Source organism: Lichenostomus cassidix, chromosome 5 (genome assembly GCF_008360975.1).
Source record: "Lichenostomus cassidix isolate B80296 chromosome 5, HeHo_3.0, whole genome shotgun sequence".
NCBI classification, from domain to species: Eukaryota; Metazoa; Chordata; class Aves; order Passeriformes; family Meliphagidae; genus Lichenostomus; species Lichenostomus cassidix.
Genome location: NC_139486.1, coordinates 61,976,744 through 61,992,115, shown reverse-complemented (window position 1 = coordinate 61,992,115; position 15,372 = coordinate 61,976,744). Strand labels below are relative to the sequence as shown.

General features: G+C 51.0%; 1 protein-coding gene and 1 long non-coding RNA gene across 2 annotated transcripts; both read right to left on the bottom strand.

The window, feature by feature from the left end:
- Positions 1 to 6,792: 6,792 nt before the first annotated feature.
- On the bottom strand, positions 6,793 to 11,013 carry LOC146436986 (uncharacterized). Its single transcript, XR_014852790.1, has 2 exons — positions 10,193 to 11,013; positions 6,793 to 6,990 (listed from the first exon to the last, which is right to left on the bottom strand). It is a non-coding gene; the product is annotated as an uncharacterized LOC146436986 (long non-coding RNA).
- A 3,333-nt stretch (positions 11,014 to 14,346) lies between these two features.
- LOC146436985 (mas-related G-protein coupled receptor member H-like) lies at positions 14,347 to 15,363 on the bottom strand. The gene has a single exon (XM_085063400.1). The coding sequence runs from the start codon at positions 15,361 to 15,363 to the stop codon at positions 14,443 to 14,445; it is 921 nt and encodes a 306-aa protein (XP_084919526.1). The 3' UTR covers positions 14,347 to 14,442.
- Between the last annotated feature and the right edge of the window lie 9 nt (positions 15,364 to 15,372).

Sequence of the window (15,372 nt, the reverse complement as noted above, 5' to 3'; positions counted from 1 at the left end):
GGTGGTGTTGGGGTTTTGCTTCAGTTTGTCATCTTCCTGGGTTTGAGTTATTTAGTTCCCTTTGGGCTGGTGAAATAAGGGAACTGCCCTGCAGACTTCACAGCAAGAGGGGAAAATCCCAGACCCCATGAGGCAGCAGAGGTCAGGGGGGATGGACTCTGTTTCTGAGAACCACGTTCCCATTTTCCTGTGCCCCAGTGTTGCCATTCATTTTCCTCCCACCACTCCTTGGCTGTTGCCTTATGTGGAAGGACAGTTCTGTGAGCATCTACAATTGGAGATTTGGGATTGAGACCTTTTCAGTCCTCTCTGCTACTTCTAGTAAGTAATTTGCTGATTCCAGGGCTCCAGGATTTGCTCTGCAGCAGAAGTGGCAGGAAGCACAAACTGGGAGTAAGCAACACACTCAGGATGAGATGAGCTTGAAGGTCTCTTCCAGCCCAGGCCATCCTGTAATTGTGTGGAAACTCCAGTGACACTTCATCGAGTATCACTTTCCCCACGAAACTCCTGAAGACTGTGAAGAATAACTCGATGTTATTGACAGATTTTTGTCCTTGTATTACAGGGCTTTCCATTGTCCCAAAAGGGCTCCTGCTTCCAGGAGTGGACAGGGTGGGATAAGGGGTGAAGTGAGCAGAGCCCCCGGTGTCTCTCCTGCTGTGATCCCCGCAGCATGTGCAGGGTGAGGGAGTGATGTGGATCTCCTGTTTGGCTGGGAATTCTGTGGAACCACATGAAGGAGCCAGCACTCTGTGCGTGGCAGGAGATGAGCAAAAGGAAGTGAGAGAAAGGGATTGATGTGAGTGGTTGCTTAGACACACTTAACATTTTGGAAGAGAAAAGAAACTCTCTCCTTGGGGGGAGGAGGAGGAAGGTCGAGCTGGAGGAAGGAGGGATGGGGTGATCACTTATTGCCCTGCTTGTCCCTGGCTGCCTGAGAACCCTGGTGGTGGTTGGGGAATTTGTGTCTGGAGGGTCAGGGACCCTCTGCTCCCCTTTCTGAGGAAGATTTTCAGCCCTTGCTCCAATGAAATATCTTTTTTCATTGGGGCTGGGAACAAGCAAGCAAACCAAAGCTGTAGGGGTTTGATTTGGGGTCTTCCTGGGGGGCTGTGAGGCAGCTCCTGTAAGGGTGGAAGGAAATGCTGCTTTGCTGGGCCTGGAGGGGCTGACACAGCAGGACCCAAAGGCTCCCAGTGCAGCTCCCGGAAAAGATGAGGTGTGAAACCCTCCCCATCCTGCCCAGTGGAAGCAACTGCCCCAGATGCCAGAACAGAGAGGACCTGGGGGAAGGGGAATTGAAAATCCAAGCAGGCAGAACCCACTGGAAATCTGTGGGGTTTTCATCAGGCAATGCTGAGCTGCTGACACAGAATTCTGCAGGTTCCCAGGAAAAGTGAGTTTGAATGTTTCTATTCTAAGATGTATTTGGGGCACAAGGGAAGAGAAATGCATCTATGTGTTAACTTGGAACACCAGAACATACGGTTTTCGAAGTTGAATTGGCTTTTTGTTTGAAGAGAGACAAAGTGAATATGGTAGATTGTTGAAAATGGTGGAAAAGTGGAATGAAAGGTTCTTTTTGACCCAAAGTGAAAAGTTTTTTGTGTTTGCTTTGTTTTGTTTTGTGTTGCCTGGTTTAGGGAAATTTAGCAGATCTCACTTTTTTCTTCTCCAGTTGAGTGAAGTGTTATCTTTTTAATTCAGAAAATGTTTGCTGTATGGAAAAACCATCTTGCCTTGTGAAAGGACAGGTAGGGACTATTTTAATGCACTTTCCACAGATCGTTTTGCTTATGAAGTATAAAGTGCAGAGATACCTGGTGCCATATTCACAGTGGGTGAAGCAGTCAATGAATCTGTTCCTACCAAACCACTAATTTAGGGTTTGATACCACACCGGTGGTTTTAGGGTTGTCTTCAGCTCAGGTGCTTTGGGACAGCTCTTGGTCTGGTTACACCCCTGTGTAATATTTTCAGTTGTAATTCCACAGCTGGGGAGAGCTTGAAGCAGTCAAACTGAATCCAGCAGGCCAGGAAGGGAGCTCTGCCCTTGCCCAGCAGAGCTACCCTGAAGGTAGGAGGGGGAGGAAAGCCCAAGTTAGGTCAGAATTCCTTCTTTTTTGGCATTCCAGAAGGAAACTGAGTCAGGAGGGAGGAGTTAGAGGTCGGTGTGTGTTTTGTGTACACCTGGACTGCGCACAAGGGACCTGTGCTGAAGGTTGTGGTCCTGCCTGGGGCTTTCTGGACACTTCTCTGCAGCCAAAAGCTGAGGTGTAAATAACTGTAGTACTGAGGAGTGACTCTTTGTGCTAATATGGGCTCTACTGGTGAGAAAACTTGTTCAGGCTACTCTGAAAAGAGCATGAGCACAGCAGGAAAAATGTCTGTGCCAGGGCTGTCATCTTGACAAATTAACAATTAGCTTGGTTTTTTTTTTTCTTACATGTTATCTACAAAGAAAATTGCTTTTGAGGGTGTGCAAGGCAGGTAAACAGGTACAACACCTATCCCAGGAAAAGAGAGATCCTCATGTCCCCAGAGGAGTCAGTGTGGTTACATTGGCTGCTGTCTGGGGAGATGTCTTGGTAAAAGGCACCTGATAATTTCTGTTCCAAGATTCCATACTGGTATTTATGGTTTGCCTGTGGTGAGAGAGGTGGAAATGTTTCCCTACGTGTATTGTCTGCCAGTCACTGAAAGCAGACTCCAATCTTCTTGAGTAAACTAAATTCTCCTGATTTTTCCCACCCTCATCGAAAACATTGAAATTGGAGAAATGATCCTAATTCTTTCCCTGCTCCTCATTGCATCTTTACTACTTGATGTTCCTACCAGGACCAGTGATAGAGTGAATGAGAAAAATAAGTTATTTTGCTGATATAATTGGATTGAAGGTATTTTGCTGTGGATTTGAACTCTTGTAGTGAAGCTTATAAACATTTAGACTAGAACAGAAAGCCAGTTCTGGAAAAACAGTCTGGCTTGAAGGTTTTTTCCCAGGCTAGAACTGTCTACAGAAAAGTGGATGGTCAAGGACTTTGCTGGTCTGAGCTTCCAGTTTTGAAAGATTAGAAGCTGAAAATTTTGTGTCAGATCACAGCAGAGGATTCATGTGGAGTTTGGGAAGAGTTTGGTGGCACTCAGAGATGTGACAATTTCCAAGGTGTGAGCTCATGTAAACAAGGAAGCAGATGGAGCCTCTGAACTCTGAATGGAAAGTACTTTGATGAAGGTTTTGTACCACTGAGTAACTGGAGATGGAAAATGAGTGTTGGAGCTGTTAAAAGGTGGAAGAGCCAGCTTTCCCTTGGAAAAAATCCTGAGGCAAAATGGTGGTCTGGTTGGTTCTGGGTCTGGAAGAGAACTTTCCAAGACTTCTGAAGAAAAGGGAGAGGCTTTTCCCCACTTTCTAGAATTCTGTCTCATTAAGAAGAGTTGTCTGAACTCAGCGCCCTGTCAGTTCCCTGGGAGAGAGGTGGGCAGGACTGGAATATATTGTTTTATTCAGCCTCTAATCAGTGGTGTTGCCTTTGGTTGTGTCTAAAGTCAAGGGAGAGCTGCTGTCTCCAGTGAAACAAAGCTCCTTTTCTTTAGGGTCCCTTCCCACTGAATTCATTCTGTGATTCCATGATTCCAACATCTCTGTGGGGACTCTACAGCTCTATAGAGAGCCAAAGCACAGTGCAGCATCTTTGGCACCTGATCCTTAATGTCCCTTTGGTGGGCTGATGTTGGAAAACAAGACCTATGGACCTATGGATGGACTAATGAAGTCAGTCAATATTTTTGCCTTCTGTGGCAGAAAACGCCTGGGATTCCTTTCCTTGCAGAGCTGCTGGGGATTAAACAGCAGACAGTGCTTATGGGAATAATCCTTCAGCTGTGCTTTATCTTCTCTTGGTGATTATTAATAGTGGCAGGGAGTTAACTCCAGGATGTCCAGACATCATGGTGTCACTGTCTGTGGGTGTTCATGAGATTCCAACGTGGGACCCAAAGCTCCGTGAGTGTGGGAGAGTGTCATTTCCATGCAGAGTAGGAAATTATTCCTATTTATTTTGTGTCCATTTCTAATTCCTGATGAACTTCAGGAGGGGTGGAATACCCTCTCTGTTAAATCAGTGCCTTTGAAGCTAATTTGAGCAGACACAGAAAACCATGGCTTATTTTGAAAGTCCTACTGAGGAAGGGCCAGGATTATTGTTGCTTCTGCCTCTTGCAGGGTTGAGAATCCCTCTAGTTCCATGAATGAAAACAACAGGGTAGGTGTTTTGAGGGTCCCTTGGCAAATTGCTGACGAGGGAAAGTCTCCCCCAAGATCTTGCCAGTGGCTCTGAGAGCTGCTGTGGCCCCTGAAAGGCTCCAAATCCAGTGGTATTTGATGTGAACAGGGCAGAATGGAGGAGCAAACACTTGGGATTGATTTATTGCAAGCATTGGGGTTCGGTAGCAGCAATCAGCTGTAGTGAGAAACCTCTCCAGTTTGTGCTTCCATTCAGCTCCTTCTCCTGCCCTGGGCTCCTGGCACTGCTGCCAGACAGGCTCCCTCCTCCTGCCAAAATGCAGGACATTTGAAATGCCAGAGGTGAAACATTAATGTGGAGTGGGAAGTGGAAAACAACTGCTGGGTGACCCAGCAGTCAGGAACTGGCTTTTACCGGGGACTCAGCAGGCACGTGGTGAGGAATGAGGCAGGGCTCCACCACAGAGTGCCAGCTCTGCTCCAGGCTCAACCCTGGGCTCTTGCCAGATCAGCTGCTCCTTCTGATCCTGGGCAGGCACAAATTATCCATATTTGCTTCTCAGTGAAAAGGCTGGAGCTTGGTGCCCTGCATTAAGATTGGTTACAATCTCTGGGGTTTCCTTATTGATAACTGCCCAGGACGGAGCTTGTCAGATGTGTTCACTGGACAAGTTTGGTCACAACTGACAGAACTCCTGCTGGCTTGTTCCCCTCCTGGTCTCTTGTGTATCGCTGAGCAGAGCTGGCAGCACTGGGAGCATCTTTATGCTCCTGCTTTTCATCCCCTCCTTAATACATGGGGTCTGGCAGGGGAGAAGGAGAGGAGGCAGGAATATTGGAGTGATGGGGGACTTCAGTTCCTGTCAAGCAGAGACTTCCCAGGCCTGGATCTGAAAAGTCCCAGGCACTGCAACCCTCTGGCTGCCCTGTCCCATCCTGGAGTTGGTGCTTCTAGTTTTGGCTTAACAGCTTGTCCCAGAAAACCTGCACAAGCCTGACACACTGTTTGTCCTGGGTTCTGGAGAACCTGGAATTCATACCTTTCTCCCTTGGCAGTGTTTTCCGTTCAGATTTCACTCTGAACACTTGCTGCTGGGCTCCAGCCCTCTGGGCTTTATTCTTCGGCGCCCCGAGCCCCGCAGTTGCAGAGGAAAGAGGGAGAGGGGGGGATGGAGGACGGGAACAGGGGGGCAGAGGGGGTCAATGACAGAGGGCATGTGAGGGGGTCAGTGGTGTGCAGGGGAGCAGGGGGAGTGGGCAGAGGGAGGTGGTATGGGGAGAGAAGCAAGGGTGGAGGAAGGAGGGGGAAGAATCAGGGCAGGTGGAGGGGAAGTGGGGGCAGGGGCAAGGAAGGATGGAAGGAGGAGTGCGAGGATGGAGGAGTAGGGTTGGGGTGTGTAGGGGGGTAGGGACAGGGGGTAGGGGGGGACTGGCCCTGGGGGGGAAGGATGTGAGGGCTAACGGGAGGGGAGGAAGCGAAGTGAGAAAGGAGAGGTATAGAGGAAGAGAGCTACAGAGCCCGACCCGTCCACAACCTTTTGCACTGACCGGCAGATGACTCCAAACACAATTTCCAGGGCTTAAATCCCGTCGGCCCCGCCCCGCGCAGCCGCTCTGGGGCTCTGCGCACCTGAGCCGGCCCCGCCCTTCACACCTGAGCTGATCCTGCCCTTCACACCTGAGCCGGCCTTCCCCGCCCCGCCCACAAACCCTGGCGGATCCCCCGTTCTGCTCTGTGCGGTGGATGCTCATCCCGGGATGCGGCGTGACGGTCGCTCGGAGCGCTGAGCAGAGCCCCGCCCCGGGCAATTGCTCCCGGCGCTGCGCGGAGCCCGGGGCGCTGAGCTGGGCATTGTCGCTGCTGCTCCGGCCGGCACGGGGCTGGGGTTCCGCCGGGGCTCCGGTCACGGTCCCGGTGCGGCCGCGGGGAGCCGGGGCTGTGCCGGTACCGGGCCCGGCAGGAGGGTGGCTGCTCTTTCCCGGAGCAGGCGCTGGATCGCGGCTGGAAGTGGCGGGGTGCGGGGACAGCCCGTGCCAACCCCGGGACACCCCAGACACCGCCACTCCCTCAGCTCCTCCCGCCCCAGGGGCGCTTCCTGGCGGACACGGAGCGGCGGCGCGAGGGCAGCGCTCCCCTCTGGGCAGGGCCGGCCCTGCAACCCCCGGTGCGCTCCTGGCCAGGCTCCCTCCGCAGCCCGCGCGGGGATATGGAGCGCCCCCCGCCCCGGAACCCCCGAGGGCACCGCATCCCCCCGGGCAGAGCAGCGCCCGCCTCCCCCTACCCCGTGGCCGCATCTCCGGGGGCTCCCGCCCGCCGGGTCCCTGCACAACGGGCGGGACTTCATGGCTGCGGGCGGGAGGAGCCGCTCCGGGTCAGGCGCTGCTGCCGAGTCCGGCGCTGCCGCTCCTGCTCCGATGGCGCTCGATGCAGCTCGCTCCTTCTCAGGCTGCTCAACCGACACCTGCCGCTTGAGACCTGAAGCGCTCCTTCCTCTCCCCCACTCTCTCGGTGGCTCGCACTCTCCAATGAAAAACCCTCTGCATTGCAAAAGCCAGGGAAAACTGTTTACTCTTTATTTCCAAAGCACAGGAGCTTCAGAGCTGGAAAGACACACAAGGATCATCAAGTCCAATGAGGAGAGGTGATTGGCCCATCTGGGGTTTGAAATCAGAATCTTGGCATTCTCAGCACCCTGCTCCAAGCACCTCAGCCAATCTCAGTCTCATGAGGAAGCTCCTGCCTGCGATGGCAGTGGCTGCTGCCAGCAAGGAAATTCCAAGGTAAATGTGGCTCCCTCTGCTATGCTAATGCTGCTTTACTCACCAGTCCCGGGAGTGGTTCTTGGGCAGAACTGGCTGGCACCTGGCCTGACAGCACAAAATCTTTCCACTAACCCTGATTTGCTGCCCTTTCCAGGATTTACCCAACAGCTGTCAAGGTGCTCATGCAATGTCCCTTTGCAGGCTGGTGGACAGCAGCTGGATCCACTCTGGGGAAAAACAGCCTGTGTCTGCCAGGAGCTCTGACTCTGCTTTTCCTACCAGCTCCTGAGCAGTGTCAGGGTCACCGGGAGGGAGGTCACATCCAAATAAGCCCCACAGGCCACAGAGGGAATAATCCCAACAGAGAAATGCGGTGTGGTCATCAACAGCTTAGAGATCTGTTAAAAATGCTGTGACAACACTGGAATGAGATTCCCAGGAACCTTCTTAATGCTCTTGGTTCCATTTTTATGTATTTTTAGTCCCTCAATGGGCAGCTTGTAGAATTTATCCTGGCATTTAGAGGTTGAGCAAGGTTGGACTCACCTTCACCCCTAGTCCCACTTTGTGCAAACACAACTTGGGCTGAGGTGGGTGAACTCATTACCTCAGCTTTTCCCTCAAAAATATCCCTCACATACTTCCCTGTACTTGAGCTCAGATTTTGCCCCAAACCTCCACTCCTCCATTTGCCTCCGAAGCATCCATTCTGTTCCCCACAGGTGCTCTGGTGATGCCAGGGAGGTCCCTTTGCCCACAGTGCCTTTCTCCTGCCCTTCTACAGCCCAAGGCTGCTCCTCTGCTTGCTCTCTCCAGCCTTGTCCCACACGGGGCTCCTTCTCCCTTCTCTGCCAGCTGCTGCCAAGGAAGGAGGACTCAGTGGGTCCCAAGTTTACCTCAAAATAGTCATGCCCTCACCTTGAGATTACCTTGGATTTTACCACCAAAGTTTTTCCTATCTGAAAATCTCAGATAGAGAGAGAATCTCATTTTTACCTCAAAACATTAATTTTCTACCATGGAGATTCCCTCAAGTTTTACTCCCCAGATTTACCCACCTGTCCACAACCAACCTCAGTATGTTCATGCTCTCTCCTGGAGGTTATCTCCCATTTTCCCTGCTGGCCCAATACTGATTACCTCATTTTTACCTCAAAATATTCATTCTTTCACCCACAAAGTAATTCAGATTTTATGGCCAAATCTCCATTTAGTCCCCTGTATACTAAATAGATTTTAAAACCAAAGCCACACTGGTTGTATTTGTCTTATGCCCAAAATATTAATTTTGTCCCCTACACATCACATCAGAAGTTTTTCTCAAAATCACTTGAACTTCTTATGTATTACTTCAGGGTTTGCCCCCCAAATTCTCCCTGTGTCCACTCCTGATCACCTCATTTCTACTTCAATATGTTCATTCTCTGCCTTACAGATTTTTCTAAGTTTTACCCCAAAAAACTTCCTTGCCTGCCCCCAGTGACTGCCTCTGTTTATGTCAAAGTCTTCACTCTCCCCTAGAGATTTACTCAAGGCGAAGGAGTAGGGCAAGCCAGGGAGTGAGCCAGTCAGTGAGCCCCCCACTCAACAGCCTCAAATGCGAACAGCACAGTCTCCAAAAAGCCCCCTAAGCAAGCCTCCCTCAGGCGAACCCAAAGCGAGAAGCGCAAAATTTGGGACGCAGTTTGTTTTTATACCACTGGCCCCTCCCCCAAGCCTGCCTGCTGGCAGGAGGCCATTGGCCCAGTCCAGCCTTCTCTGTAGTCCATTGGTGGAAAGCTTGGCCCTTCTGCTTGGAGGAGCATCTCTGGGGTGCACAGTGTCTGCTGTGAGGTGTTGGCAGGACAAGTTACCCCAGAGACAAGGCTTCCCCCATCTTCTGGCTGCCTCCTTTCACTTGTACTCCCCTTCCCCCCACACGCCTCTGACAATCAGTATTGACACAAAGCAGGTCTAGAATGGCTCCTCACAGGGACATAAACTCTCAGGGTGCACAAAGTGCAGCATCTGTCACCCTGATCCTGCTTAAACTCGATGTGTGGGGCCAAACCCTCTCACAGGTAAATGTTGACCTGACCGGGATCAGTCTCCAATACAGCCCCAATTCTCACCTCCAGCCTGTTCCCAGAGTTGCCACCACATTCCTGACAAGGTGGCAAAGGCCACTCTGGACAGGGCTCTTTCTGTTTCCTCCTCTGTTCAATCCCTGGATTTGCCTCCTGCCAGCACTCGGAACCTTGGGTATGTTTGGGTGCAAGTGCTCCAGTGCTGCTGCCTCGAGGGATTGGGAAAATGGGCATTAAACCTCTTCCCACAGGGCTGGCTCTGAGCTCTGGCTGGGGAAAGCATTTGGCACCCCTGGCATTTCAATAAAATCAGTTTCCATCATTTTGAAGATATACTGAACAAATCCAGGGCAGATAAATAAACATTTCTGCATAAGAACAGCCCCAGGGAAAACACAATTATTCCTATGCCTGATCAAACAAACCAGCAGCCAGTTTTCGGGGAGAGACTCCAGACTCTTGTCTCCCTCTCTGGCTGTAAAACACTTGCAGAGGCTTTGGAGTTCATATAAGCTTGTCAGGATTTGGATGCTTCATTTAAATTCCATTTGTATAATAAAGAATTGGAAGTGTCCTAAAGGCACCTCCACTCATAGTTTTAAGCCCTCTACTTCCTATGAATTTGGATGTTCTTTTGTTAGGAACACCCCACCTCTGCTTCTTTGGCTGTCTCCATGTGGGAGATAAAATAAATGTGGACAAAAGTTTGGAATGCAGTTCCCAAGTCAAGTTCCCTGCTAGGAAATGACTCCAGCTCCCTGGTGCCTCAGGCTGTTTTAAACACAGCCTGGCCCTTCAAGGCTGCAGACTCTGAGCTACACAACTTTGGAGCTGGCAAATAACAGCAGCTGAGGTCTCATCCTAACTGTACACAAAAACAGGGATGGGGAGCTGCAGTTGGATACATGAAGGCAGGTTTGGGCCACTTCAGAAAGCTTCAATCCCTGTTTTTCAGAGATTCAATCAGGGATAATGAGCTTTACACAAAACTCTCTTAAGGCGCATTAGAACCTGAGTAAGACAATGTAATCGAACCCTTTGTTTCCTGGGGCTTCACACCCCAAATTCCAATGGGACAGATGAGTCCCTCTCCTTGGAAGTCAGCATCTCCTACCTGGACCTGTGCCTTCCCCAGCCTTTGGTGGCTGCTGTCTCCATCCTCCCACACCTCCTCATCTTCCTCCTCGGCAGGGTTGGCTTCCTCATCCTGCGGAGCAAACACAGGGACAGTCACCAGCCTGCTCATCCCAATCCTGGGCAGCAGGGACAGACTGCTGGGACCCTCTGGATGGTCACCCCTCTGCTGGGCACCATCCCTGCTCCACGCTCCATTCCCATTCCTGGCTTGGTATCTCCTTTTAACGGGATGTTAAACCACAAACGTTTGCTCTGCTGGGTTTTGGGACATCAGGGACTCCCCTGACACAGTGGGCAAAGCTCCTCTTCCCACACCCTCGGCCTCCCAAAGCCCTGCTGGGGCTGGACAGAGCAAAGGAAATGCCTCAGTTCCCACTGGGAATTTCCTTCTGTGCCCATAAACTCGGAGGAATCGTGGCTGCCCTATTCCTGAAGTGTCCAAGGCCAGCTGGATGGGGCTTGGAGCACCCTGGGCTAGCAGATGGAATGGCAGGGTGATCCTTAAGGTCCCTTCCAACTCAGACCATTCCAGGGTTCCAGGATGATTCTATGATCTCTCCCTGCCTTTATTTTGCATTATTTCCTCTCAAATTTAAATTCCCAAATTTAGATGATTTGTTAAAGAAATAATTTAAAATTAGCCAGGAATAAAAAGGGGAGCATTAAACATACAAGAATCATTCCTATGTCTATCAAATAATTATTTTCAAGCTTAGCTTCTTCGGTATCAATTTACGGAAAGCAAAATTCAATAAAGGGAGCAGACTGCAGGAACTTACTTCTTTCGTAACAACAATAAATAGTCAGGAATGTAAACAGTGTTTCCTGACTGCCTGGGAAGCCAGACATTTCTCTTGGAGGAGGTGACTCTGGTGGCTTCCACTCTTGCTCTCTTCCTAAGTAGGAAGAGGGGTCTCTTCCTAACTGCCCTTCCAATGCCCTTAATCCTTACTGCCATTTCATTATGAACAGACTTGCATGACATTTCTAGAGCTGTTGGGAAGCAAATGTTTGCTGAGTGCATGCTTGTTTCCTATCAAGGAGTACAATAACCAAACAAACTCACACTGCTTCCCTCTTTCTTGTTGCAGCCAATCGTGCCTGTTTATGTCCAGTCCATTGAAGGAACCTTGAAGGTAGGTGCTCTTCAAGAACAGATCTCCATGGGGAAGCCTGTACAAATCCATGAGGAGCTCTGTCCCTCTGACTCTCAGAAGGATGAAACTTCCTCTGTGTCCATCAGCAAAAATCTTGAGAGCTGCTTCTCTCCCTCTTTTTTCAGGAGTTGAGCAGCTCTCTGCCACCTCTCCTGACACCTCCTCAGACATCTACAAGAGCAGAGACTTCCACACTTCCACTGCCAACAAAGGTAACCCGCGCCATTTTTGCCAGGGCTTCTGACAAATTACAAGAGATCCTTCTGGCAGAAGTTCAGTTTTGGCAGAAGGATTTGCCTGAAGTCCAGCCTGAGTTATCTGACCAGGAACAGTGTTGTGACTTGTTGTGACTTGACAAACTGCACTTTGTGTGGGGTTGCATTATAGCCAGGTTGGGTTTTTTTAAAAAAATTTATTATTTAAAATTTTTTTTTTAAACTTCAGTACAACAAAGAGTCTGATTTTATTTGGGCGAATGACCAATATTTCTTTTTCTTGCGAGCTGGCTTAGAAGAATTGGGAAGTATTATTTTTAACTGGTTTTTCTTAACTAATAAAGCTATTTGCTCAAGTGTCCAAGGCCAGGTTGGACGGGGCTAAGAGCAACCTCGTCTAGCTGCACATCCCCTCCCAGGTTTTCCCATCCTCTCCATCCTTGCTGCACAGCTAATTAGCTGCAGAGGGCACAAGAGACTTAAAGTAATTAAATGAAGATCTTGGCAGAGGAGTAGCTGCATCTCTTAGCTGAGGTGGGACATGGTGAAGTTCCTCCTGTGGTAGAGGAGGCTGACAGATGAAGTTGCCTGGCTAAAGAGAAGACAGCAGTTCACACCTGAAATAAAGATCCTCTAGTCACTATCCCAGCTCTCCTGTGATTCCAGCTCCAGTCTCCCAGAGCTTCATTTCACTGCCAGCTCTGTATCTCCCCATTATGTCCAGCTGAAGCTGCTTGGGTACGTCCCCTCTGGCTGGGAGTTCTTCCAGAAAAACAGGGGGGGTGGGCGGGGATGGAGACAGGGGGTTGGAAATTGCAGCTTTGTCTACGTAAGAGTTCCACTTCCTCGGCATTATTTATCCTGATTTTTTGTTTGCGACAAAGGAAGTGGCTTTTGTCAGAAGCCCCACGTGCATAATTTTATGAATGGCTCCTCACTTGCCTCCTGGTAAGAAACACTCCTTCCCTGAAGAATGTCCCATTCTCTGACTGCTTTCCCTCTCCCTACAGCTTTCTACCATTCCTCGTTTCTCTTCCCTGAAGAATCTTGGTCCATCCAGCAACAGAGGGATGTTGGTGGTGCTGGAATGCTGGCAGTGCTGGCAGTGCTGGGGAGGTAGTTGGGTGCTTCTCAGAAGCATTTCACATTCTGGGAAGAGCTCTGGGATCATTGCCAAAGCCTCTGCTGGGCCCAAGGAGGCACAAATGAGCTGTTTCGCTGTCCTATCCCAATCCCATCCTCATCCCTGCTCCCCTTTCCTGCTGCCTCTCCCCATCCCATCCCATCCCATCCCATTCCTGCTCTCCATCCCCATCTACACCCCACTCTCCATCCTCACCCCATCCTCTCCCGTCCCGCAGCTTTTCCGGCCTGCAGCCACGCCCCCTGTCCGAGTGAGGTCTGTCGGGCTCTGCTTCCCTCCAGTGGGAACATTTGGGATTGCCGGCATCCAGACCTCCATGACCTTGTCCTGACCGCTGCTAACAGCCGACACCCCAGACACTCCCGGGGCCACCTTTCCCCCGCTTCTGCCCTGCTCTGCCCGGGACTCCCAGCAGTGTCTCTGCTTCTCCTGGCCCGGACGCGGGAGGGAGGAGGCAAACCCTATTTCCATGTGCTCCCTACAGAGCATCCCTCCCGCATGCCTCTGCTCCCTTCTCCTGCAGGATTACACCGTGCAGTGTTCCAAATGACCGTTTGAAATCAATTAAAAAATCACCGGTTAGGTTTTCGGTAAAAACAAGATTTAATACTAAGTGATGGAATGATAGAGTTTGTCTTCCTGGTTCATCCAAACCTGCCTTTGTCCTGAGAAAGCACAGATGTGCCAAGAATTCCCATTTTTTCATTCTAATGCAGGCTCACACCGCCCAAGGGAAGGACAGCAAAGAGTTTCTTGCAGGCAGGTTAAAACCCTGTTGTAAAGTCTCACCACATACAGAGAAAAGGAGAGATCCATCTGTGGGTCCTGTGCACATGAATAATTCCTGTTTCCTAATGCTTTCCATTGTGTTGGAAAGTTTATTCCAGCGGATGTCTGTCAGTGCCATCCCCATCTCCACCCCATCTCCCATCCCATCCCATTCCATCCCATCCCAGCCCATCACACAGCTTTTCCGGCCTCTCCCTGGCACTGAGCATGACGTGTCGGGCTCAGCTGCTCTCCAGTGAGGACATTTGGGATCGGCACCATCCAGACCCTTCCTAACCTCTCCTGACCCCTCCGACACACCCAGACTCCCCCGGGGCCACCTTTCCCCCTGACAGCCCCACTGCTGCGCTGCTCCACCTGGGACCAGGGAGATCTTTGCTGTGCCACTCAGAGAGCAGCTGGGAAGGGAATGCTGAGCCCCTGGGCCATCCTGCCCATGCCGGCTGTGCCGCTGCCATCCCAGCTCTGGGCACTCGGGATCATGTTTGCTGCAGGGAGCACAAGCCATGGCTGTGTCCCCTCCCTCCCTCCACCCCCATTCCCGGCTGGCAGCAGGAGCCAGAGGAAGGCAGCAAGCACTGGCAGATGGGCCGAAGGCAGCTCAGGTTTCAGGATTCTATTTATTGATATCAGACTGCAGTAGGATGCAGGAACCGGGTACCAGGGGGATTTTGGGATCACAGCCATGTTGGGAAGGATCCCTTTGGAGGAATAGTGTTCTAGAACCTGGGAGAGAGGAGGAAAGCCATTCTCCAATGTGCTCCCTGCAGAGCATCCCTCCCACATGCCCCTGCTGTCTTCTCCTGCAGGATTACATCGCGGGAGGGTGATCCTGTGGATATTTCTTAATCAGGTGGTTCGATAAAACCCTCAGCCTCTGTGCTGGGGTCCTTCGGCAGTGCAGTGGAATGGAACAATACGCTCAGACTGACGTGTCCATGGTGGGATCATTGCTGCAGGCAGAGTTTTCTTCTGGCTTCTCAAAAACCCTCTGGAGTGAGTCCCTGAGGGACCCCACAGAGCAGTTCTTCCAGCACCTTGCCACCGAGAAGTAGATGATGGGTTTAATGGTGCTGTGGATGCAGGTGAGGAGGAAAACATCCTCAGTGTCGATATTGTAGTTGAGTTGCTCCATGAAATTGCCGATGCTAGAGGGGAGACCAAAGAGCACAGTGAGGAAAATAACGATGTCAAGGCTCTTGGGTTGCTGATGCTGAGAGTCACACTTGGCCTTAATGAAGAGAGTTGTGGTGGAAATGACCATGGAGGAAGCAAAGAGGAGAAGCTGTAGGATGTACATGAAGTTGACAAACGCATGGAAGGACTTACTGTCGTGGTACTGGAAGAGTGAAGTCAGCGTGGGAATGACAGCGATGGAGATGGCCCCGAGCATGGCACTCACCACCATGGACTGGTGCTTGGGACGGTGGCAGTGGCAGCAGAGTGGGCAGAAGGTGGACCTGCACCTGTTGAAGCTGATAGCTGCCAGCAGGTACAGCCCTAGGCTGTAGGAGAACAGCGCTAGCTGGAAAAGCAACATCAGGTACTTCTGGGGCAGGATAATGGAGCAGGATGCATACTCCAGCAGGTAGAGCAGGCTGAAGGCGGCAATGAGGAGGAGGAAGACAAAGTCAGTGATGGCCATGTGGAGAATGTAGACAGTGATGGGCTTCCTGTGGGTGTGGAATCCAAGGAGACAGAGGAAAACCCCATTCCCAGCCAGTCCAAAGAGGCAGATGAGCAACGTGATGGCTGCTATGGCCACGTAGGTGACACTGATCTGACACGGATCGTATCCTTTGGTGGGTGAGGTGGGAGGTGGGGACGTGGTGCTCACCTCCATGGATGGATG

Excerpts from the sequence above, each read along its gene's own strand:
- LOC146436985 (XM_085063400.1), bottom strand. The coding sequence starts at position 15,363 with ATGGAGGTGAGCACCACGTCCCCACCTCCCACCTCACCCACCAAAGGA.